General features: G+C 50.0%; 1 protein-coding gene across 7 annotated transcripts; it reads right to left on the bottom strand.

Moving 5' to 3' along the window:
• Positions 1–84: 84 nt before the first annotated feature.
• Positions 85–26,210, bottom strand: LOC122391676 (GATOR complex protein Iml1-like). Of its 7 annotated transcripts, none has more exons than XM_043385816.1 (29): positions 26,161–26,210; positions 24,501–24,576; positions 23,185–23,262; positions 21,582–21,725; positions 20,959–21,137; positions 20,510–20,635; positions 20,158–20,298; positions 19,687–19,829; positions 19,140–19,339; positions 18,683–18,879; positions 18,230–18,504; positions 17,838–17,986; positions 16,701–16,799; positions 15,562–15,783; positions 15,301–15,369; positions 14,740–14,847; positions 11,955–12,169; positions 8,083–8,264; positions 7,575–7,723; positions 7,144–7,364; positions 6,600–6,785; positions 6,170–6,334; positions 5,916–6,012; positions 5,622–5,768; positions 2,132–2,292; positions 1,662–1,827; positions 1,210–1,394; positions 733–950; positions 85–544 (listed from the first exon to the last, which is right to left on the bottom strand). In XM_043385816.1, the coding sequence occupies exons 3-28, from the start codon at positions 23,243–23,245 to the stop codon at positions 768–770; spliced, it is 4,170 nt and encodes a 1,389-aa protein (XP_043241751.1). In that variant the 5' UTR covers positions 23,246–23,262; positions 24,501–24,576; positions 26,161–26,210; the 3' UTR covers positions 85–544; positions 733–767. The 7 variants fall into 7 exon arrangements, with proteins under 7 accessions (XP_043241751.1, XP_043241772.1, XP_043241761.1 ...); XM_043385837.1 differs by lacking the exon at positions 26,161–26,210 and adding an exon at positions 26,113–26,138; XM_043385826.1 differs by lacking the exon at positions 26,161–26,210 and adding an exon at positions 25,989–26,056.

Here is a 26,210-nt window from a genome sequence, read left to right as displayed (position 1 = left end):
ATCCAATTTCTTTCTTGTGGAAAAAAGGTTGGATCAGGTAAGGCTGGACTTGGAAAACATTATGCCCCAGGCAAAAAAAGCTGACCAGTTACAGTCGTTTATTACGGCGACATATTCGTAACATTGCACTTTCTCTCACAAGAATGATGCAACCCACTCCGGATCGTATCGGTAGCACTCTGTCTACTGTTGCATTTAGCTCGGGCATCGACACTTACGCACGACATATACTTCGCCAGCCCCTTGGCCTCGTCGTACCCCAATCCATAACACGGCACTGTTTATCACATATAAAGCATGCGCATTGCGCAACCATGAGATAACATCCCTTATCAAATGACAATATATCAATGTAACATGATAGCTTCCCCAGATATGATAGAATACAATGACTGGAACATGAGATGCGCCTGCATCAGGTTGTAACACACTTCCACAACAACGGGCGCAGTGGATACCAGGATACCACTTCTGCAGCCGACCCCGCGGCCACGGAATCGACCTCTGGGAGGCGGGCATCGCAGCGGCCGAGCCGGCGCCTGATCTGTAGGCAAACGTAACAATCACGTTACATCAGTTCAGCCACTGCAGATAACAGCTATGTAGCGTGGTCGTCGCACTTCTCAGTAATTCTCCATCCTATTATTTTTCGGAGATAAGAACAGCAGCTTTGTCTATTGTACAAGCATATAGCTTTCTAGTCTCCATCGCGAACGACCGTGGCGCGCCTACCCTGCACGGTGATCTGCTCCATCGGGCAACCTCGCTCAGGGAGGCGGCGTGGGCTGCTGCAGCAGCGCCTCCGTGTGCGCCTGCCGCCAGAACAGCACCAGCCGGTCGTCGTCGTTACGGCAGAAGGCGGTGAGCTCGGCCATGAGCCGGTCGGCCGAGTCGTCCCCGACCCGCCACCGGCGCGACATCAGACTGTTGTTGAGCCACTGCAGGTCGGCCTGGTGGGCAGGGTTGGGTCAGTCTCATAGGAACGCTCAAAACTGGCGGATAATGAGCCTGAGGTAGAGGAGCCAACCGGAAACCGTTATACGCAACGAGAACGACACGTTACTACGGTAAACAGCGTAAACACAACATAAAATACCACCATGAAACCAAACTGCAAAACAGATACTGATAACAAAATCTGATTGTAAATATATTCTAGCTGTCAGACTCTAGCACGGTCCAACTGCACAGTGAACAGCTGCGACTGACCTTGACCGGGTCGCCGTCCTCCCCAAACTCGGGCTCCAGGATCTGCACGAAGCAGTGACCGTGACTGTGTACGAACTGGTACGGCGGCTCCGGTCGCGGCCCGCGCACCCGCACGAAGCTGAACTGCTCCAATATGGCCGTCTGCAGCAGCAGCAGCCGCTCCGGCCAGGTCGCCGGGTCGAAACCTGTCCACATAAAAAACATAAATACCCAACTCTTATTGATCACTTTCTCATCGCATGCCTCAGCCCGTTATGCCTACAGATGGAGCACACAAGGGCAAACACTTTTTAAAAGCGAAACGCATTTATCATAATCGTCGCCAACAATCAGCATAGAACAGGCCGCGCTGATAATGTATTGATACATCATACAACATTCATCCCACATTAGCCAGCAGGTGGATCCCACCACCATTCCGCCGACAAATGTACATATTTCCCGCCTCCCACCGTCAAAGAGCGGCCGTCCGGGCCGTCGGAGCTGGTCGAGCGCGATGGGCACCGGCACGGCGATGCGCAGCGGGTCGATATCCCCCTGATCGCCAGGACACATCACAGCCGGGACGGGGAACAGGCGCAGGCCGAAGTTGTGCGCGCGCCGCTGCCAGCCCACCACCTGCACGGGCAGAGTTAGCACGCCATGTCAGATACGACACTATCATGCCGATCGAGCCATCCACATTCTACGGTTCATGTGAGCAAGTACATGCTGTAGAATGTACATATGTTACTGCTTGGCTAGAGATAGAATCGCATATAAGTCCCACGGCACACTGTTACCTACCCCAGAATACGATCCACTATCAGATATGACTACCTTAGTGATCATGTTCAGTAGTTCCCCGTATCTATTATCTATGTCGGTAACGGTAACAATGCACTAATTTTTCGCTTATTACGAAGAGCCTGGACCTTCTCACCAGGTCGGAGATGAGGCTGCCGGTGCCGACCAGCCAGTTGATACAGAACTGGTACGCCCGGTCCGGTCGGAAGGAGCTCTCGTAGCTGATCTCGCCCCATTCGGCGCGGTCCGACTTGGAGGACACGTCCAGGCTGAGCGCGCCGCGACGCATCTCGCTCACTGCACAACAGGGAGGGAGAAAGGGAAATAGAGCGAGTGTCAACGGTCATGGCGAACCAACATGCACTCACATACTAATTACATGAACATATTTTTGTGGATATAGTAATAGCTTCGGTGAGCTTGATAGACAAGAATAGTTCCGTTCCGTTCCGTTTATTGAATATAATTTGGGAACACACATTGAACAATTTATAATTTATGGCACTGTCAAACGGGATTGGTCGGATAAGGATTCACGTGTTAGTTTTGTTAGAATACGGACAGTTAGTTATATTGGGGATAGTGTGGGCAAGTCGACAAGACATTCCTGTAAAAGACCTACTTTACGTGAATGTGTGTGTGTGGGGGGGGGGGGGGGGGTGATTACGTGCACTGAATTCGATCACGCATCACAGACAAATCACAATATGTCTGGAATGTGTTCATTAGGGGTACCCATTTTTCCCGATTTTGGAAATTTGAGGGTGGGGGTGGTTTTTCCCATTATTTCGCGGCTCCTGATTCCAATGATGCCAAAAATATTGAAATCAAAGGTGGTTTAGGGGTCGCGAATTGAGATTGAAATTTGCGTATTTACCTATAAATATGCCTATTTTACGCTGATAGTAAATCGCACCAAAGGCAAACTTTTTGTTTGAAAGTCGGGTAAAGGGGTCATTGAGCGCTCCTTTTTCATCCAGATCGATGTGCTCCATCACGTGGTTCCGGTTTAATGCCTTACTAGCGATCAATGCAAGTCGATATTGCAACATTTGGTGAAAAGCGCCGTGATGTTTTGCTCCTGTTGTTGGTATCATTCTGGTCGGCGTGTAATCATTTTTGATATCTTCTGCCTTCATGTGACCTTTGGTGACCTTTGGTATTGGTGACCTTTGATGGCCTGTGAGGTCAAACTTAAATATGACGTTTCAGTTGCCACATCTCAGTTCGTGACAGGCTTTTTGTGTCCATACAATTAAAGTTTCCGCAAATTAGCTCAGGATACATCTCACAAGTTATGGCTCCGAATGGACTTCAAACCATGTAATTCAAAAACGATCAAACCATTTTGACCGTATACTTCCACAAGACACGCCGTCCTGATCGCTGACCACAGGCGGCGGAACGGGGAGGGCACCGGGGCACCGTGCCCCCCTTTGATTTTGGCACTTTAACATTAGCCCTAGGGGCGTTGCATGGAAAGAATGGGACCAAAAGTCGGCAGTGCCCCCCTTAATTGAAGGTGTTCCACCGCTACTGTCGCTGACGGCTACGATGAGACACGTATGAGACAACGTAGAATAAATCTGGGTGTTCTACCCAAAAATATCAACTTCTAATCCAAAAACATAAACTCCAAAGCGTCGATTCTTTCCATGCCTACCAACCATGTACCTACTATTCCATTTATTCAGTGGGGACAGATACCAGTACACGTCTTAAGTGTAAGAGTTTCCGATACAATGCACATTGCACATCATTTACGACTTTGCATTTTCGACCACGGGCGACTAGCCATGCGCTGATACGTGCATAGCTGATAAGTGACGAAGACCTTTCACAGCTCCTTGCTTAGATCACCTGTGATCTGAGGTAATTGGCGTCTGAATCTGAAGAACCTAATGAAGCAGATTTTCATCCTGCATGGGCCGTATGGTGGTAACCAGGACGCGGCGTCATATAAAGGAGTGTGCGTGCAGAGGCTGAAGACGAGGAGAACTAGGTCCGCCACCTACGGTCCATGGCCCACCCAACGTGTCGGCCCCGGCAATGCCAGGAGTCAGTAAACGGATCTGCCTCGGAGTTGGCTGAGTCGTTTAGACTTGGCACCTTCCTAATTTCCAGCTTTAGGCAATGCCATTCGACTTCAGTTCAGCACCATCTGAGGGTTTGGACTGGGCCTGTAGAGTGCAGCGTAAGGTCCGTTATCTTGCAAGGATGCTGCTGGCAGCGGCCATCACCAGGCACTAGTTCCATGACATGATACCTGCACCCGTCTCAAGTCAACAATGTGTCAACAGTCTGAACAAAAGTCTGTATGTGGGTGTGGGTGTTTGTGGGAGAGGGGCAAAGCTACACTCATACAGCAGTCACCCAACGGCGCGGTGGTGTAAAGCTTGCGCCCCTCCCTCAGCCGTGTCTGCAACTCCGGGACTATAGGGGAGGTCGGTTAGCGAATTGGCAAGGTCATGCATACCGGCATAGCTTCAGTGCTGTTTTCATCTCGTTAAAGATATAAATAGGCCATTAACAACTTATTTATCTACTTCATGCCATATTTCCGTTACAATATACGACAAACGAGTTATATCGTCACATCCGTAACGGCTTTTAATGCCCCTCCCACCCAGATTGTGTCAATATTCATTGTTTACGTCCTGGGGTTCAGTCATTTCTTTTGCTGAATAAGACGACTCATTGAAAACTAAATGGTCCAATGAGAAAGCTTCGATCACTGATTTGAGCCCTCTGACTACATAGCCAGTCGTTCTAAGAGTTACGGTCTTGTGTATATGTGGGTTCTAATGACGGTCTAAGCCACAGTGAGTGTAAATGAGCATATGCTGTTCATTGACCAAAATGATATTTTTGGTGCTCCCTTTTACCGCTGCACGTCGAATATACCTACAACTAAAGCAATGTTTCACGGTGTCCAACAGTCATTAATACCACTGCAACACATTCAGGCTTTGCGCATTTATATCCATTATCCATTCATATGAAGTCATTTTTCCAAGTAAAATTAAAACTTCCAATGCAAGCTCGCGATCCCTAAAAGTGGTCTGATATCGTTATTTCTGTCACTGCTAGATCCAGAACGGAGCAAATAATGATAAAATCGACCCCAAACCGTTGGCATGGTAACTTTGTCCCAACATAAAATAATGTTAATTTGGTCGATTTTCCGCTAAAATTGACCTTTTCATTTTGAATACCTACGTGACCTCAAGAAATAGTTTGGTTTCGTTATTTTTGGCACAGATAGAATCAGATCGGACCAAATAATGGGAAAATTGACTCCCACCTGTTAGCATGGTAACCTTGTTCCAAAATAAAATAGCATTAATTTCGTCGATTTTTCACTAAAACTGGCATTTTTATTTTGAATTCGCGACCCCTAGAAATCGTTTGATTTCGCTATTTTTGGCACAGATGGAATCAGAATAGACCAAATAATGGGAAAATCCACCCCCACCTAAAATTTGAAAAAATGACCCAAAAATGGGTACCCCTAGTGTTCATTTAGCAATTATTTGCGACGCCATGTGAGCAGAGCGCATAGGTGATTCAGATTCAGATTCTTTATTTACGACAAATCCATGAGCACCGGTCAGCGGCTGTCTCACCGCCGTGTGCGTCGTCGGGCGGCAGTGCGGGCGAGAAGAGTCGACTGCCGACGGGCGCCGGCGGAGGCCACGAGAACTGGCTCTCCACCTCCAGCCAGTAGTCGCTGAACTGCTCCTGGTGCGCCGCGCTGCTCAGCTGAGGGCCGTCTGCGACAGGAAACGGGACGTGAACGACGAAAATTCAACAAATGTACATTCAATGGCACAAATAACGGCTAGAATAAACAACACTTAAATTCTTACGACCGGGACCGCAGTAACAGACGTGAAGCGAGCCTATACACTACAACGTACCTGCTGGCGAAGTCAGGCAGAACAGGCAGAAACCGTTCATAAACGGCTTCTTGGCATCCCGGGACGCGTGAAGTATCAGTCCAGCGTTCCACAGTTCCTGGTGAAATCAAACAAGCATGTCAATTTCACCCTCATTTCATTTAAATTTTATATCAATCGATAAAATAAATGCAAGAGCCTAGAACAAGCCAAGATCGCCGCACGTAATAAAGGGCAACGAAATTCTCCAGCATATCAAATGTCACACAGCTGACCTTGCAGTAGGCGACGGCCTCTGCCTCGGAGCTGAGCCCGGCCACGTGCTGGTACACCCACTGCACTAGGTCGGCGGCTATGAAGGTGAACTCGGGCAGGCCGCCGTGCACGCAGCGGGTCAGGAACGGCAGGCCCGTGTCCGGCGAGCGCAGCGCCTCAGACACCTGGCGGAAGAGACTAACGTTAGAACAACCGTACACTGACCCTGAGAAAAACGACAATGAGATATTACACTGCGTTATAGCTTATGGCATACTGAGAAACACAAACGCCGAAAAGTAATTACAAGTCACCAGCGATTTACAAAATTTCCGCATCATAACTCTTACAATTTAGACTATTTACTAGGTATCTCTGAAAGTCCAACCAATTCCCTGTGCTTGAATATGAAACCATGGCCGATAAACAGGCCGGTCGGCCACTACTGACCTCCGTGGGCGGCGCTGTGCGGGTCAGCAGTGTGCCCGAGCTGGGCGGGCCGCCGCACGTGCCCGTCGACACGTCCTCGGCAGAGTTGGAGGCGGTCGGCACGGCCGGTCTGATGCCCGCCTTGCTGACGCTGCTGCCGGACCGGGCGCGACTCCGCTGGTCCATCCGGTTACTGGGCAGACGCTCCTGCGGCCAGGCGAGGAATGAGCTGATACCAATGAAGATTACTTTACTACTCGGCACGGGTATCAAGGACCAAGGATACCAATACAGACAGTGCCATACAGCGGGAAGATATGCAAAGCTGCGGGTTAATGGCGGTGTGATTGTAAAAATAGACAGGTGACTGGGAGAACCGAAACGTTTAGGACAGTATGCAAGAAATGTACGGTGATTAAAAAAAAAACATTGTCTTCAACAAAAACTGAAACCGAAAAAACAACAGCGGTTTCAGAGCTCAGCACCGACGTCCCATTATGCTAGGGAACCTAACGCATCCACTAACCATGTAAAACTAAAAAAAGCTATATCCAGTGTCACGCACCCTGATCTGTGGCCGGGCCGTGGTCGGCTGGTGGCGTTTGAACCGGTTCAGCGCGAATGTCACCGCGCTGATGAACTTGATGAAGTTGTCCACCACCGTGCGGTGGTCGGGCGCCGCGCCGGCCGGGTGGCTGGGGTCCCGGCACGCTGGCAGGCTGGGCACCAGCAGGAACCGACAGCGCCAGTACTTGAGACTCGGAGTCAGCTGGAAGTCGACGCCGCCTGTCCGAAACGGCACGTCAAATACATCAGCTTTCCTTTATTTCAGGCGGGTCCTTCAAAGCGAACGTAAATATGAAAACAAACTCAACAAATAACAAACAAATAATAGGTTGGGAGCAAGGTCTGATAGCACACCTAAGCGATCTAGTTAAACAAAAGAGTACATATCCTGGACGTTAACCATCCACGCCTCTGACGGTTATGTTGCACCTTTGGTGCAGACGTAGTTGTCGAGGAAGTTCCAGTTGTAGCTCTCTGGTCGGTCGGTGCTCAGCTCCGCCTGACAGAGCACGTAGCTGGGGTGGTGGTGGCACTGGGCACGGTAGCGGTATCGGTGCCGCTTCACCGGGTATGGGTGTCTGCGGCGGAGACGAGCGGGGTGTCACACACGGGCGCTCATACAAACACAATCACACGGCCTGAGCGCAGTGAACGGATGATCTTGTGGTGGCGGAGCAGGCTCGAGTTACCATCATCAGTTTTTATCCACTTGTCGCCGGTAAGTGCTGACAGGGCGAAGGTCCGCACAAAGAACAAGTCGCAGCGAATGAGATGATTTGGCCATCAATTGATTAACTTAATGGTTTTAACTAATTATGCTTTTGATCTATCCGTTCAAAAATACATCGACAGAGTGACCTGCACTGCGATTGTCACAATGATCAGACTATTTACGTTGCATGTGGCCGTCACACGCTGGCCGCAGCTCGCACAGCACCTGGGCCGGTAGTGTGTGACGTTGATGGCCGAGCCGCAGAGCAGCACCCGGTGGAAGATGCGCCCGATGCTGAGCAGGTACTCCTCGCGCTGCTCCTGGACGGCGCGCTGAGCGAACACGGCTCGGCCGACGGCCGGCGCCGCGGCGGTCACCTTCACAGACGGCACCACCAGCTGGAAACCCTGCAGCGGGAGAGGCGCACCACAGCCGCCGGTCACTTACAGACGGCAGGTGCACTGTGCGTACATGGATTAGGGGTAACGAGACACCAATACGTTTAACAGTCGCGACTCGTGAGTCGTGATGCTTATTTATTGTGACGAAATATCCTGTAGAATAAGTGCGTAGTGGGTTGATACAGTAAAAGCCATCGATGTTTTCTTCATTCCTCGACAAAATCGCAGTTCATCTATTTAGCGAGATACGTTATCGTGAGTTATAGTCTGACGTAAAAATTGTACACATAATTTCGCATCAAGTGTGGGTACGGTAGCTGGTAAATTACTTGATAAACTCCTGGTCGTCGAATGCCGTTTGTCCTCACGCAGCCCAAAATGAGACTAAGAAGTGGGTGTAAAAACGCCCTTTTGGTGTTTGGTGGTTGACACGGACTCGACACTCCTCATGGGATAATGAATGAGGCAATCAGACAGGAATGGACCATCAGAACGAGAAGAATGACGTAATGTGTAGGAGACGGGCAGCAGTAAAAAAAAAAACGGGTGCATTTGTGGGTATGGTCGTTGCCCTCAACGCATTCATACACAATTATACAGAAAATGTTAATATGTGTATTTTATTTCGGCCGTTTTAAGCATACGTCACCTCGCCAAATAACAACTGAACTGATAAAAACTGGACATCAATCCACACAGCAACAAACAAACATGCACACAATTCTCGTCCTGACAAACATCACCAGTAGACACCAAACATATGGAGAAAAAACATCGAACAATCACGATTGCACCAAGTGTCCACAATACAAATGGTTTGAGATTTGAGAACAATTCAGCGCTGAACGTAACCTCAGTTTGAGCATGTTTATCACCTCTTTTTAGAAAATATTTGAGCTAATGCCCGCCTATGCAGAATGCAGCACTATACACAATAAGCATTGCCTAGAAAGTTGAAAATCGCACTGCAGCGGCTCACTTGTCGTCTTGATTCGCGTCCCGGTCTCTGAAGTGGCATTCACGGTCTCAGTAGTCACTCGAGGCAGCATAGAGCGTTCTAGGTGCGGGCTTCAGTTGCTGTTCAAGGCAGCAGCGAGGGCTGTTTGAGTGGGCCTCAACAGCCATTCAAGACAGCAGCGAGGACACAGATCAGCCCGGCCTGATCTGACCGCCCGGCGGACGGCTCAGCTGGCCGACTCGATTGGGCGGCTGTTTGTGAACCAGCTGCCACAGGCTGCTTCCGCCCAGGATAAACGGCTGCTGGAACAGAGCCATCACGTCGCTAGAGCTGGAGGCGGGTACCGGCCGCACCGGTCGGACCGGCCGAGTGGGCCGAGCCCAGGGCAGCGGGCGCGGGGTGCTGGTCTTCGCTGTGCTGCTGGCGGCCGGTCTGGTAGCAGTTGTTGCAGTAGTGGCGGGGCTCGGGACCTCAGTCGTTACGGGAGCTTTTCGTGTAGTGGTAGACAAGGTCCTTGAAGTTGTTGGTGCGGTAGTTGTGGTGGTTGATCTGGTAGTTGTAGTAGTAGTTGAGCTGGTAGTTGTAGTAGTTCTTCCAGTAGTTGTAGAAGTAGTTGTAGTAGTTGTTGTGGTAGTTCGTGCAGTAGTTGTAGGTGATGTGGTAGTTGTAGGTGTTGTGGTAGTTGTAGGTGTGGTGGTAGTTGTAGGTGTTGTGGTAGTTGTAGTAGTTGTAGGTGTGGTGGTAGTTGTAGGTGTTGTGGTAGTTGAAGGTGTTGTGGTAGTTGAAGGTGTTGTGGTAGTGGTTGTAGTAGTTGGTGTTGTGGTAGTTGTTGTAGTTGTAGTGGTTGTAGTAGTTGTTGGTGTTGTGGTAGTTGTAGTAGTTGTGGTTGTAGACGTGGTAGTTCTTTCAGTAGTAGTTGTGGTAGCTCTTGTGGTAGTTGCGGTAGTTGTGGTAGTTCTTGCAGTAGTTGATGTGGTTCTTGTCGTTTCTGGTAATGTGAACACGGCCGCTGTCGGTGCAATGATGCCAGCGGTTGGAGGAGCTGCAGTGGTCGATGTAACTACTGCTGTGGTAGCTGCACCACCGAACGCCGCCGCCTCCCCGGTCTGCCCGCCGGGGCCGGTCTCCAGCGTCACCAGGACGGCGGTCAGCTGCGCCAGCGCCGCGCCCGGCAGGCCGCTCAGAGTGTGCACCCGAGTCCCGTTCCGGCTGCTGACGGTGACCGTGGTCAGGTGGTCGTCGCTGTCGGCGGCGGCACACAGCGGCGCGCTCTCGGCGGTCTCACCGGGCGGGTCGGGTACCGGGGGAGTGGGGACGCTGTCCGCCGGCGCCGGGCCCGGCTGACCCGGCGGCAGCTCCGTACCGGGAGTCTCTCTGGGCGGTATCGGCGGCGCGGGCGGTCCGGTCGGAGCCGCGTCCGCCCCCACCAGTACCTCCAGGTACTGCGGGCCGGCCGAGACCAGCGCGTCGCCGGACTGGACGGCCGGCACCTCCAGCGGCCCGGCCGGCCGCGGCACCTTGACGTGCACGCCGTGCGGCCCGGCCACCACGAACCGCTCGCCGTCGGCGCCGACCACCGTCACCTGGCCGTCAGCGGTCACCGACACCGGGGAGGCGCCCAGCGGAGGGGCCACCGGCGGCCGCCTCCGCTCGTCACTGAGAGACAGATCGACGGGCAGTCGCCAGTCGAAGAAGAATGAGTCGCTGGTGTCGAAGGTGATGGGCCGTCTTCGGGGCCCTGGCGGTAAAGGCGGCGACAAAGGTCTGGCTCCAGCTCGGCCGCTGAAGTGCACGGTCGAATCAAATGTCGGCACCGTCAGCGGACGGCAGGAGGCGACCGATAGCAGCGACGCCACCCAGCACAGCGCGCCGCCAGGAAACGCCATTTTCGGTCAGAGGTGCATCGTCCGAGCCGGACTGCCACACTTGACAGCTCGACCGTTTGACTTGGCCACCACGGCGCAATACACACCGAGCGCAACTCTAGTCCGTCTCACACGAGGACGAGCCGCCAAAGTCACCAGATAGATGGACTGCCGACGCCAGCTAAGCACACGGTGGAGTAACACCTTCAAAAGTCTTCAAGCAACACGGTGGCATTGAGCCAGTCGACAGTTACTAGCACCGAGCCGGCAGGGATCGAGAGGAAGTGCCGAACACCTGGCTGTGAGTAAGGCTGTAGACCCACTATCAGTCAGGCACTGGAGCCAATGAAGCGGCCAGCCGGCCAGCTTCCGGTAGTTTATGGCTTCCGACTAGCGGTGCGATCACAAAGGCCCGTTACCGATCCATTTTAGTTGCCGTCTCCGTGACGTTAAGTTTTTGTTGGTTGTTAGTTTACGGGAGCCGACGGTCGGTTCGGAAGCCGGACCTGGCTGGTGCGGTGAGTGGCGGTTGTAAGTACACGGCTAAGCAGCTGTATGGATATTGAGGGTGACGGAGAAGCGTTTTACCTGACGATCTAATAGAGCCGCTGGGAGACCATTTCGCCTCACAGAGGTCTATTTTCTTCCGTTGGACTGACCTGACAGAGCCGCGGGGTGGTCTGTTTCTCGGTTTGACTCACCTGAAAGAGCCGCGATGGATGCTCTGTTGGACTCACCAGAGCCGCTGGCCCGCTGGGGTCTGTGTTCTCTGGTTGGACTCACCAGAGCCGCCTGCCCGCTGGGGTCTGTTTCTATAGTTGGACTCACCAGAGCCGCTGGCCCGCTGGGGCCTGTTTCTCTGGTTGGACTCACCTGACAGAGCCGCTGTGAGACCATCTCGGTGAAGACCTCGCGGGTGGTGAGCTGTCGGTGCGCGCCGCCGACGTCCTCGGCGCAGCCGCCCACATCGTCCGGCAGGATGCTGTACTCGAAGAGGAAGTAGTCCTTCTGGAGGCTGCGCTCGTCGGGGAAGTAGTCGGTGGTGATGGGCAGGCACGCCGGCGTGGTCAGAGACTTCCAGTCCACACCTGGCGCCGGGTGAACGGGTGGGCGAGCGTCTCCGTGATATTGGATAGACAGCGTGCCTGCTGCACGGTGGCACACACGAACAGCAGTGCCTAATCCAATGCTAATGGCTACATTTTCACAGTCGTGCATCATGAAATGCCACAGACTCATTGTAACATTTCAACGATAACATTCATCAATTTCATTTCAACGATCGATTTCAACGACAACTTCGATTTCATTTGCCCGATCAACATTATTTTTGTAGAAAGGTTCGAACATAGACCTCCCGTGGTGTACAGAGGTCTATGTTTCGAGTTATATTAAATCTCGATAATCGTCACCCAGTGGAGCGCGTATGTCTGCAAACTGCAAAGGGGCATATTTTCTCAGTTTGCTAAGCGTTCACAAAAACATCATTTTAACAAGCATCTTAAATAATGAAGCCAAATATTAAGAATGTCTTTTGTCGTGGAAAATAATGCCCTATTATTGTTCCAAAATCAGGGGCAAATAAGTACATTTTCCTGGAGCGGAGACAAGCAAGTAGGAGAGCTCACTTATGCATTGACAAATAAACATGTTTACTACGCTCCCAACGACCACTCGTCTGAGTTCTTTTTTCGTAGGAAGCGACATGACACTGCTGTTTTCTGCAGCTTATGGTTCGGTGCAACTGCATACTGCTTCGAAGGGTTTAGGGATGGGGGGGGGGGTATTTTCAGTCCACGGGCAATGCTTCTAAAATGTGACCAGGTGACCTCATCCTAGTAAATCGGAGACATTCATCCCTTCTCCCGTTCCCAACGTCAACCGTGCATTGTCAGACGAAACGCTTTCCGCAGGGATGATATCCCAAATCGTCTTCGTTTATGGAAGTTTTTCATAGAATATAACAGAAATATACAAACTGCACACGCCTATTCGTCGAACCATAATGTAAATGTTAACAAAATGAGTTGCGGAATACACCATGGCTAGTGTACACAGCGTATAGCATGCAACTATGCATGCTTACGTCTAAGGGTGACCAGAGTACGTACCCACCAATACTCCGACCATGTGCGCTACGAACACGGTGTACCGTCAGGGGGACAAACGAACCACGCGCACAATATCAAACATGGTCAGCAACGCAGAAAACAAGGAGCAAACCGCCAGCGAACGAAAATGGCACCCCTTGGTGAACAGTGAACACAAATTTGAGCACCGTCGGGCATCTACCCAGTCATTTATGAATGGTAAAACGTGGTGCACAATTTAAACACGCCCATGTACGAAGTTCTGTCTCAATAAATAATGTTAGTCACATGTCTAGGAAACGAGCGTTATTTGAATAGCTACCACAACATGTAGGCGAGGGATGTACGCATGTGCACGTGCAGTAAGACATCTTCAATAACGAAAGGTAGATACGCCACAAAAGCTAGACGGTTACACACAACACACAGGGGAACCAAAGCCATACATATAAACGGCCGAAGCGTAGTTTTTCCGTTTTCGACTGAGCATAGTTTCGAAAACGGCGTCCACAGGCGGCAGAGCAGGGAAGGACATCGGGACACCGACCACTCCACTGAGTCTGAAAGTGCGGGGAGCACCAATAGAAAAGTGTTCTCCTGAAAATGCAAACAACAGCACAAAACGACGAGCAGTTGCGAAGATCAGGCGGCAACCTGCATGAATTCCGTTCATCGGTGACTAAACTGTTTGAAGTTCGAAGCATACAAACGCCCATGCTTTATTTGGTAGTTCGCTGGTAGCCATTTTGAGCCATTTGTTGGCATATTTTCAAACAAAATGTCACCCAGCTATTCATATTTGAAATATGGAATGTACTAAAGACAGGCATCGTAGGGAGTCGAAGAAAAATGGACAGGACAATCGCTCAATAGGGCACTGAAGGGCCCCCATTGGCAGATAAGACCAAATTTATGTCCCTTCCCGATCCGGAGGATCCCCGCTCTGTCCCGCTCTTGAGCTCGATTACGGAAAGTGGCTACGCGTACTTTACGGATTAAACCCACTTGCTGGCCTGCTGGTATGAGAAACGCCCGCTGATTCGATCAGACTCATACTAACTCAAAGGGCCTGACAGGATCTCACGCTTGTCTGTGGAGGTCTCTCATCTGTCTGAAAACACCGCATGGATCACAAACCGATCGGTTGTCTGTCTGTAATGGTTTCAGATATTCCAATTTCCAGATTAAAAAAACTTCCGGTGGGTTGAGAAGGGATGCTGCCATATTTAGACATCATGCACAGCACCATCTCAACATCTCAAAAATAACTTTGTTCCTATAAATCGCATCAAAACTGAGGCATTGGAGGTAGCTGAAGACGGATTTGAAGGAAATCAGTATTCTTTAACAAATATGTCAGTTCTTTGACGGACTAGAGCGATGCAACACGGAGAACCCAAAGCCCCTTCAGCAATGACTTTTACTTCGCTTATAAATGAGCACTTCCTGTCGGCAACATTAAGAAATAAGCGAATAAACAAACAAAGGCGTCGTCAGGCAACATTCCAAGCACTCGACTGGACTGTATGGAGCAGAGTTGAGTGGGGAAGTGTGTCCCATCCACTGACCTGTGGTAATGTGGGCCGACCACTCCTGCTCGCCGGTACTGGAGGCGCCCCACAGGAACGACAGAGACGGACTGCCCATCGCCTGGTCGCTCGACACCCGAGGCGCGTCTGGCGTACAGTTCAAATCGCTGAGTTCTATGGCGAGTTATATTAAAAGGAGGTGTAATGATTCCATTTTGAAGCTGGTAATTGTTTTGCGTGCAATACCGCTGGGTGAAATTAGCGTCATACTTCTTGCAATCACCTCTAGATCAAAAAAGGAAAGCACAGGATTTCTAAAAACGATGCAGTGAGTTCAATTCATCCAGCAATGTGAATACACAAAAAAATGGCACAACCACTCAACCCGAAACACAAGGAAATGCATCAACTGACATCCGAATGGCGTTTCGGATATCCGGGAAAATATGAATCAAATAATATCCCCGGTAGGTGTCAGTCTAATTTATGAAACGATTACCCTGAGGGCTGGGACATGCGAAAAACCACCTGAATTTTGCACTTGCAGTGAACATAACAAATTCATGTACCGCTATCTTTAATCAAAAGAGGTCGTCTTACCTTTTCCGCCCACGTCCAGGCCGCGCGCGTTGGCGTAGTGATGCTGCTGGAAGAGCACACCCTTGGGTCCTGCAAAACACAAAACGAGAGGATGACATGTACTCAGGTAGTATGTACACTCCGTAAAAAAATGGTGGAAACAGATAATAAATTGCTCAGCAACCGATGGTATCACGATGACTAGTCTGACATTGCGTAGCCGACATGCCCGTGATTCAATCGCGTTCTCAGCGTCGTTCAAGAAGTTCCTACTTCACTGACCTTTCGGGAAGATGTGCGTCCATCGGCGGCGGTTGGAGGTGTGCTTCACCACGATGTTGCTCGGGTCGAACGGGTTGAAGAGGGCGCGGCCGGGACGGTGCGTGCCCGTGCCGCGGCTCAGGCTGAGGTCGCACGCCGACACGGCCGATGTGGCCGGCCGCGGCGGCGAGCGGTTCACGTCACTGTCATCAAACGACAGCCGACGCACGTTGGCGCTGCCGTCTGTCGGAGCCGACGCAAGGGGGGGGGACAGAGGGTCGGTCAGCGACGACGAGGGACAGAGAGCGACCCCGGGGGACGGGCAGAGACGGCAGGGGGCCAGAAGGTCGGTCAGCGACGTCGAGGGCATTACCAAAGCGAAATGAGCGGGATGGAAAATATAATTTTAGTCATATCGTATTATTAAAGCGTTCATTACCCACATGCGCATCATCAGCACTTGCTTCTTGTGCCTGAGGGATCATTGAGCCAGTTGAAGCGTCAATTAGTTATCATTTCAGCCAGCACCATGCAGGAAACCCCGAGGATGTATCACCAAATTAAAAAAAGAAAACACTCAAAAACACTCAATTCGAGAAGGACAGTGTAATGTATCATGTCAGATTAACGGCTGATGCCCGCCACTTTCGGCGAACCCGTATTGGTGATGGCAGGGCGCCGCTGACGGCGACGACGCGGCGGTGCACTCCTCGGACCGTATCAGCGACACTCCCCGGACCGGCGCAGTGACACTCACCGGACCAGCGCAGTGACACACACCGGTCGCTACTCACCGGACAGTGACTCACCGGCGCAGTGACACTCACCGGACCGGCGCAGTGACACTCACCGGACCAGCGCAGTGACATACACCGGTCACTGCTCACCGGACAGTGACTCAGCGGCGCAGTGACACTCACCGGACCGGTCGCTGCAGTGACACTCACCGGACCGGCGCAGTGACATTCCCCAGACCGGCGCAGTGACACTCACCGGACCGGCGCAGTGGCACTTACCGGACCGGCGCAGTGACACTCACCGGACCAGTGCAGTGACACTCACCGGACCGGTCGCTGCCGGCGCAGTGACGCAGTGACACTCACCGGACCGGTCGCTGCCGGCGCAGTGACGCAGTGACGCAGTGACGCAGTGACACTCACCGGACCGGTCGCTGCCGGCGAACACGGAGCCGAACGACGAGGAGAGCAGTTCGCCGCCGCTGGCCGACGAGGGGCTCTGCACCAGCGGTGAGCTGCGCGCTAGAACACACGGCCGGGCCGGCGCCCGAGCGGCGGTTACACTCGGCCCCGCAGGCACCCGGTTAGACACCAGCATGCACCAGAGGCAGGCCCACGCAGGTCCGCAGGTCCCCACTCAAGCCGCACCTCAGCCAACGCTGCTGCAACGGGACGGCAAACTGTGCCCCGCACAACGCACCACTTGGCCCCGTACGACGCAATTACAACATGCCATAACCGACTGCAGGTTATGGGAAGTTAGCAGCATTGGAATACATACTGTTATGCTGGATTCGTAACGCATTGGTACTGTCACCCAGAATATCGGCAAAATTGCTCTTAAGACGCGACAGGCGAGTTATCTTACTATACAATTAGCAGTCGATTCGGTATGATATACCACATTCAAATCATGTGAAGGCGCGTTCATCAGATAAACCCGTGAATATCAGTCCGCCATCGTGCTTTCCTTATAAATGCCGTCGTTGTTTTTATGAAAGCCGGCCTTTCTTTTCCCAAAAATGTTTAGACGAATGGTTTTATAGGCATCTCTGACTTGGGATGCCCGCTAATCATATCATGTCACGATTGTCACGTGACACCACGGGCTCACCACCCACCCGCGCCTGGTTAGCCGGTTACCGGTACATAATATTCGGAGCCAAGTCAGCTTCAGACTTATAAAAAGCTCTGAGAATCGATGAATCGGTGAGTGGTCAAATCGATTTAGTGTTTAACAAATTGACCTTAAGCAGCACCAACTGCATGCATTAACGACCCAGCCAGCTCGCACGCCAGCGCCCAACGCCATGCGCCCGTTGAGAGACGTGGCCTTAGGCCTCGGTAACTCTAAATAAAGCGCGATTGTTTGTGCTGCCTAAAATGCCAACTGTGGATGATGGTGGGAAAAGATGATGGTTTCGAATAAATGCGCAAATAACAATAAAGCACCACTATGGACAGTCCCAGGCGACAGGCATGACTCCACCCAATGAGCTTTCGGTGACTCCTGTTAACGTTATCCCTATAGCACGGTAACAACCTTTCCCACCACGATACCTGGTGTGACGAATCCCGATGCGGAGGAGCTGTAGACCTGCTCGTGGATCGGCGACGACACGACCGAGTCGGCGCGGCGCGACGTCTTCACCTGGGACGTGGTGACGGTGCGCTTCCGCTGCGGCAGCCGCTGCAGCGTCATCGTGGACCTACACGGAGAAAAGCCCAGATTACTGGTCATCGATTCAACCCTTTGGTGGCATGACACACCTTCAAGAAGCTTCGAGCCCTTCTGCGAGTATGATATGAAGAAGACACAAGACACAAGAGACACGTGTCCATATGAAGACAAAAAAAAAACAAGAGAAACGAGTCCATAATATGAAGACACAAAACCAATCCCCAACATCCTCTTAACCTGAGCATTACCATGCTCCTGCCCACGAACTCACTGTTTGAATGTGTCCGGCTTTTTGAAGACCTCGGCGTCGTGCGCGTCGTAGTCGTAGACGGAGCTGGGGATGGCGTGCTCGCTGGTGGGTGGCCGGCCGCGGGGGATCACCGACTGCACGCGCGACACGGCCGTCTTGGGCGCGCCCGGCGGCACCTTGATGCGCGGCACGAACTCCGAGTAGCCCACCCGCTTGTTGGACGAGTAGAAGCTGAGGTTGATCCACGTGTGCGGCAGGTAGTAGTCCTGAGTCTCTGCCAGGCCCTTGTTGTGAAACTGAAACATGTGGTGAAGTAGATAATCAGCTAGTCTGAGACAAGACACTATCCGTACTCTACCTGCACGCAGCAAAGGCGTAGCTTACGCACAGACCAACACATACGCATCCTCATGACTACATAACCGCATAGTCCGCGCACCACTTACAGCACTGCGGATGTGGCAGGGTACTGACCCGCAGCAGAGGCACGGCGTGCAGCGGCTGCTCGCCCACGCAGACCAGGTCGATTCCCACGCCGTAGTCTATGATGCGCTGCTTAGTGAGGTTGTTGAGCTCCCGCTCCACCTGATACACACCCACGCCGGGCGAAACCACCACACACATCTGACCGGTTCGCTCCAGCGAGCGGTGCAGGTAGTGCTTCTCAAACACTGAAACGCAAAACAATGTGTGAAGGTGGAATATCCACGAAAGTTGACGTTGACTGAGTGTTTACGTAAAATAACTTTCTGGTGGATATTTTGCTGTGCTATTTTTTTCATTACCGAGTGGAATGTGACCGACCAGACCTTTCAGCGCAAGCAGCAAAACAGGGAACATGGAGCGCAAAACTGAGAAAAACGATTGGACTTCAATATTAACCAATACAACGGTACCGAAGGCCTCACCGCACAACTGAGAGCCATCTCACCATTCATTGATATGTTGAGCACCTCTAGGAAGTTGCCCTGCGCGGCCGAGCTGAGCACGGCGCGGGGCGGCGGCGGCGCGCCCGGCGGCGCTCGGTCCCGGTGGAAGTTCAGCAGACTCTCCCGGTAGCCCATGAACTGGTGCCGGATGGTGGACAGCACCGGTGTCCAGTCGTCGTACCGCTCGTTCTGAACGGCCACCCTGTACGACCATGAGCCACAGTCAGCTTGACCACAATTTTAGCAGGCGGACTGAATATTTTCAGGACCATCCAGTGAGACGAGTCATTTATCCAAATGCGAAACTAGCCCCTCCATCACAGGATCAAATTTATGATTTTGTGTCAATGCCTTTACTTTTTTGGTCTTAAAAAAGCAGTATTTAGCAGAAGGTTAATCAGATGAATCTCTTTAATATGTGCAGAAATTGCCGAGATTCTGGGCAAGGCAAAGCATACAATGATCCACAATAACGCTACAGCTTTGCTGAGTCCACAGAAGATAACACGTCCTGAGGGCCGAGTCCGACACCGGATAAAGTGTACACACCTGTAGAAGTCCTCGTAGAACATGTTCCTGAAGTCCTGCTGCACGTTCTCCTGCATGTACTCGGGGAACTCGTTGATGCTGGACGCTTTGTAGAAGAGACGCGAGAACAGCGTGATGGTGACTTCGTGATTCGTGTTGTTGCGCTGAAAAAAGAAAGGAGAAACTTAAGTTCAGTAGTCACGTCATACCTGTCATAGGCAAAGTAACTGTGCTGAATGCTGATCTTTTTTTTTTAATTAGACAGCAATCGACACCTCACACTGCAAACTGTGAAGTGGTTAAAAAAGCAGCATGCGCCCTGGCCCTAGATCTCCCGTGTCGTCATCGTTAGATCGCTAGCAATAACCTGATCAGACCCGCAAGGCGATAAACGGATGCACACATCGGCCTCGCATCGCTCCCTGATTTCGATCATTGTGCCCCGAAGCATGAATATATAAAACCATGTCCGCTGAACGTAACGCCACCCACCTTCCAGTTGTTGAAGAGATCGCTGAGGAAGCCGTTGACGGCCTTTTCGAAGTAGAGGTCCCCGTAGACGTCGAAGTCCCACATTTCTTCCGACATCTGAATATACAGGTGGAACATGCTGGTCGCAGACCGGAACACCACCTGCCGAAAGCGAACAAAGCGACGGATGTTTGATATTTGCCAGTCTCCCGTCAGTCATTTTTTATTACAGCCAACCATTTAACATTTAAACATGATTTCGAATATGAATATTTGTTGGACGACAAGTGTATGAACACTTCCGAAACACCAATCAGAGTAATAGCATCGTGTGTGTCCCCGTCTGATATCCCGAGCTCCGGTGACATATTACCTTAGTGTCCGGGGTGACGAGCCCGCAGGCTACACGATCGCCCTGCGACCACATCTCAAACACCTGGCAGCGCACCGTCTGAGAGCAGAACTCGACGCTCTTCTTGTGGTGCAGCACCTTCCCCACCTGTGGTCAGAAACACGGCAATCGATAAATCATATGAATCATAAATAAATGAACCATAAACATTTACTCAAACGTTTGTCCCAACCAGAATTACACGAAGTGAGAGAGAACCAATGCGTCCATAAAGCCATAGCCAAAAATCATTCAGCGTACAATGATTAAAGACCAATGTTTTCATGTTTGGATGGAGTACTTACTACTTCGTCGTTACTTTAACTCAACTCCGGGTACTCAGACTCGAGAGATTCAACTACCGGGTAACGGGTTGCCCACTCATAGAATGCCTTATCACGCGAATCACGGAACATATTCATTTCTCTCACCAGACTGAGCTTCAGTCGCCACATGTCACTGCGGTTCAGGTAGTGGTCTCGGAAGAGCAGCTCCACAGAGTCGAGCGCCACGTCGGCAGGGTCCACCAGGCGCACGCTCACGTGCGCCCACACCTGGTTACGCAGGTGAAACGTCTCAACTAGGGTGGTCTCCACGCTGATAATGTCACCTGTGATGGGATATGGCGGTTAGCTGTATTGATTGGAGGGTGCGTCATATTTCTTGCATTGCCTTCGGTGAGAACGTGGGGGAAGTGTGAGGGAGGAGAGAGAGAGAGAGAGAGAGAGAGAGAGAGAGAGAGAGAGAGAGAGAGAGAGAGAGAGAGAGAGAGAGAGAGAGAGAGAGAGAGAGAGGGAGAGAGAGAGAGAGATGAAGAGCAGAAATCTGCTCGCATCACGTAATAACACGACATGTGCCATGTGCTTGGCACGAGCTGTCGAAATAATGCTTCGGACACAGAGCACATCCCCTATGGTCACACAAGGACCTTATTAAAAATCAGTATGGGGAACACTTTGCAAAAGATATACACAGTTGGGAAACAAGCAAAAATCATGGGAGACCCACCCCTAAAAGCGAATATGCTAAAACCGCTTTCCAAACTAGGTCTCACATTTCTGGTCATCTCGGAGTGAGCCCGGCGACACAAGCAGCAGAAGTCTCGCGAAGTCGAGGTCCGGATGGGAGATCTCCACTACCTTCCCCGCCTCCAAACCAGGGATAGAGGCCGGGTGCAAAATCAGCTCCTCTTTGGAATCTGAAACGGAACAATGTTTTGGCACTTTAAATAATTATCCGATATCCACTGTTACGTTTTTACACAAGTAACAATACAAGAAAGCATAACATCTATCTTACAAATGGCAAATGTTTCGGTGGCATACATCCAAAACGTCATGTCGTTGACAATGACTGATCATTTCTAAACATAGTCTAAACTTAGTTTAGAAATGATCCTATGCTCTCAAAATTATCACCGAAGATGTCACGATTGTTTTGTATGCTTGAGCGGAGTCACCGCAAAATTTTTGGTCAACGAGCAATCCAACCAGACTTGTAAACGATTCAAAAAATTCAATCAATTCAATCACGACTCACTTGATGAAATGACCGATTCAATCATAACTCAATCAAACAGTCTGATTTTCCAAGCGATTCAATCACGACTCATGGACCTTGTGATTCAACTCAATCACGACTCATCCCATTATGAGTGATTCAGGGAATGACTCAACTCATGATTTAACTCAACGCGATTCAATCAAGATGTTATATAAAATATATACATATGTGATATCAATTTAAGACATTTTTGGAAACTGATACCAACCAAATACACTAGGAAAATACCAAAAAACATAGAAAAGTACTAAATCTATGCTTGCTCACAAATGTCCTGATGAAACAGGGTATTGAAAATATAAAGATTAACATGGTATTTAAAACATGTGTGTTGAGCAATGTGCGCCTGCTTCCTGCTACTATTAACTTGATTACTATACTGATTTTAGGGCACTGGAAAGACACTTTACATTCATTTTTTCATCTTCATGCATTAACATTTATGTATAATTTTGTGTTTACAGTTTGATTAAAAACTTAAAACAAAATTTTTATGTTTTATCAATACTGATAGCAGTGCGCATTTATAATACTGACAAAATACCTAAAATTTTTGCAGTGCATTGTGTGTGACTATGATGCAAATGCCACATATATTTCTACATTATATAGTACTAAATATGGTCATAACTTCAATTTCCAGCACATGTTGATTGAATCATTTTATTAATTCAATCAACTTGAATCGATGAGTTGCCGATTCAATCACTAGCAGTTGCCATGTGTGACCGATTCAATCAGGATTCATATGGTGACAAGAGGTGATTCAACCGACTCAATCACAGTGAGTCGGCATTTTCAAGCGATTCATGAGAATCGATTCAATCAGAATTGAATCGCTTACAAGTCTGAATCCAACTCGATTTTACTCGATGAACTACAGAGACATGCTTAGCGAAACTTCCAGAATCATTGCGAATGGCGCGAAAAATAGCCCTAAAGACAGCAACAGCGTAGCCGCACGCCAATACCTTCAGATCAAAACATGATCAAGAATTCAACTCCCAGCCAGGCTACGGCGGCGCCGAAAGACCCCTATTCCCGTTTACTTTCCACTATAAAGGTAAGTACGCCGGTTGATGAGGCTGTCTCACCTCCCCGAACCTGCTGCAGCTTCTGGTGTACGACCAGCTTCAACTGAACCTCCGCAGTCATCGTAGTCTCTGGTTGATCTGAAATGAAAATGGTTATAAGTTCGATCTCAGGTATCACGTCCACATCGAGCATTACAAAATATAAATGCAAATCTAAAAATATAAATGCAACGCTCATAGAGTCAACAAAATGATCGAGCTTACTCCGTCGCCGTCGCCGTCTCCTTCTCCGAAAAAAAAAACGAACATTTACCTGGCTTTGCCACACTAAGCCAACTTATGTAAGTCAGTATGGTGCAAGAGTGGAACCTTACACATCTCCACAATATGACTCGAAAGTGAATGCACGACCTTCGAGAACATGTTCTATAGAGCGTTCAAGGCACAGAAAACCGGATGCCACACTAGAGGTGCTGGAACAAAATTTATATCGATTGCGTACGGGACACAGTTCGTATATCGTTGATGGGTCATCCTGACCGTAGATCCTGTCAGTTGGCTTGTGCCACTGAGGTTTGGATAATGCAAGATGATCTGCCTGCATTTGGCCGGATATCTGTCCGCATCACCACCCTTCACGTTAGACCACACGGTACCTCGCCCGGTTTGCGCCATCTCTCGCGTGAGCGAGGCCATAGCCCATACACCTTTTGGGCCTCGTAAGTCCCCAGAGCACCACACAAGCCCCCTTGCACCAGCCCGAACTATGCACCGATCGAAATGCCTCCTAGCGGGCATAACCCACATCACCCAAGTGACCGAGCCAGACTGGCCAAAAGTTTGGCCTTCCGAGTCCGATTCGCGGAAAAAGGACGTAATTATGATGAAAGTACGGGCGTTGATGTTCGCACATAAAAGAACGTGGGCGATAAAGAACGTAATGGCAAACGAACGTATCGCTGAAACCCCAGCTAACCTATGCTGGGAGTTCAGGGGAGAGGGAGGGAGGCAAGACTGGGTGGCACTGTGCAACCCATTCAGTACAATCACTTTCCAGCAAAGACCTATGTTATCTGAAGCATTAAGTTTGTTAGCAGCACAATTTACTTCATGAGGGACTCATAAGGCACAAAACAAAATATTGAGGACTTGATATAACTAAGAACACAAGCCCCCTCAATTTCATTTCAGATGGAATTATCTGTACATAAACCTGTCAGTTTTGAGTCAACATAAGTAATGTAACTTTATCTCATCTTTTGATGATTTACATATTTTAATCTGTACCAGCTATACCTACCATTTATCTGTCATCAGTAATTTCATGAGCCTGAAAAGCAGGATATGCAATCTTCTTTTTGCACTTTTGACCTCACCTGATTCTTATTCAGCACTGTAGCTCTCAACTCTCTTCTTCTCACATCATTCTATTGATGCTACCAGCTTCAAATTCTGAAATAAAAATCAAGCATGGCTTAGACTTTATGGTCATCTTTGTAATTCGAAATGATTTTTTTTTTCAATCAAAAGGTTAAAATATCATCAAAATTAGATGATATACAGACTAATAACTTGATAAGGTTCACAATTCTTATAAAGGTATCATGTAACATTCTGCCTGTTGGCAAGCTGTGCTCCCCCAGGAACAATTCATGCTAGAGGGTAACCTTAGAATAGAACCAGCTCTCATCTAATTAGGTGCCAAGAACTTTTTTAGGAGCATGCTCCTGCAGAGCCCAGCCACCTTTCAGGATATATTTTGATCATCTGTCAGCATAAATATCAATGAAACAACAAGGCAAGAATGGGATCTGTGCCAGCACCTGTAATAATTTCCAGATTGAGCTCAGCTATGGCTGCAGAGGGCAAGGCTGCACAGGATATGAGTCTGTGAGATTGATGTCTTTTAACTTTATTTTATAAATTTAGCTTGAACGTCTGAATGGATGGGTTGACAGCCGTAGCCAACTCTAAGCAAAGCTTGTGGTACTCTCATAGCAGACGTCGCCCTTGCTGCATAATCTAACCTAACCTACCTACAACCTACAACCCACCAGCCTACAACCTACCAGCCAACCTACCAACCTAAAACCTACCAACCTACAACCTACCAACCAACCAACCTACAACCTACCAACCTACAGCCTACCAACTAGATACCAATTTAGATACCAAAGTTTAATGAAACATTCAAACCAGGGCCCTGATCGGCGGCCGGCTAGTACTCTTGCCGGCGCTCACATACATGCTGGTTGCCCCGGCAACGGGCTATTGACCAATGAGAAGCGAGGAAAGTGCAACGTCACTGCGATTTTTCATATACCTGTGCCCCCCTGTAGCGCGCTTCTCATTGGTCAATAGCCCGTTGCCGGGGCAATGTGCACGTATGTGTGCGCGGGCTAGCGCGCTAGCCGGCCGCCGAACAGCGCTCCGGACACAGCCTGTCCCACTCAACTAACGTCAACTCTGTGGCTGCTCCAACCAGCCGCAGACCATCCCCTTCAGGAGGATCAAATGTCCAGCGCCGGAGCGACTCAAACCCGGGCTCTCACCACCAGGAGTCCAACACTCTACCCACTTGAACTGAGCTACAAGACAGGCAAAATTTATGATGATTCTACCTTTACTCAGAGTCAGAGTCAGAGTACATGTAAGCAGCATACCTATCTCAAGAGCTGGCGAATCTAGCGACTTTTCCCAAACGGGTGGCAGCATGTCAGACACCTGCTATAAGAATACCAAGAATACCTTGATATTGACAATTGACATAAATGATGCTACTCGCGCCACCCCTTTCAAAATCAGGCCAAGGTACTAGCAATAGATTGAAATGTAAGCAAAATTGGTTTGCTAGGTTTGCTGACGTTTTCATGGAAACAGGCACAGGCCCCACAGGCCCAAGCACAGGCCCAAGAAAGGCCCAAGTGGTGGCAGCACGGTATATAGAGAACTGGTGGCAGGTAGAATCACATGCTGTGCACGGTATACAGAGAAATGCCGTGAAAGATTTCTGAAAAGATTTTTCGTGAAAGATACTTTATGCCGTTTACAGCATCTACGTTCACTGAGATGACTTATTTTACTAG

The sequence above is a fragment of the Amphibalanus amphitrite genome, unplaced genomic scaffold (assembly GCF_019059575.1).
Source record: "Amphibalanus amphitrite isolate SeventyFive unplaced genomic scaffold, NRLGWU_Aamphi_draft 000022F_arrow, whole genome shotgun sequence".
NCBI lineage: Eukaryota > Metazoa > Arthropoda > Thecostraca > Balanomorpha > Balanidae > Amphibalanus > Amphibalanus amphitrite.
Note: the sequence above shows the minus strand (reverse complement) of the source record. Positions and strands in the feature narration are given on the sequence as shown.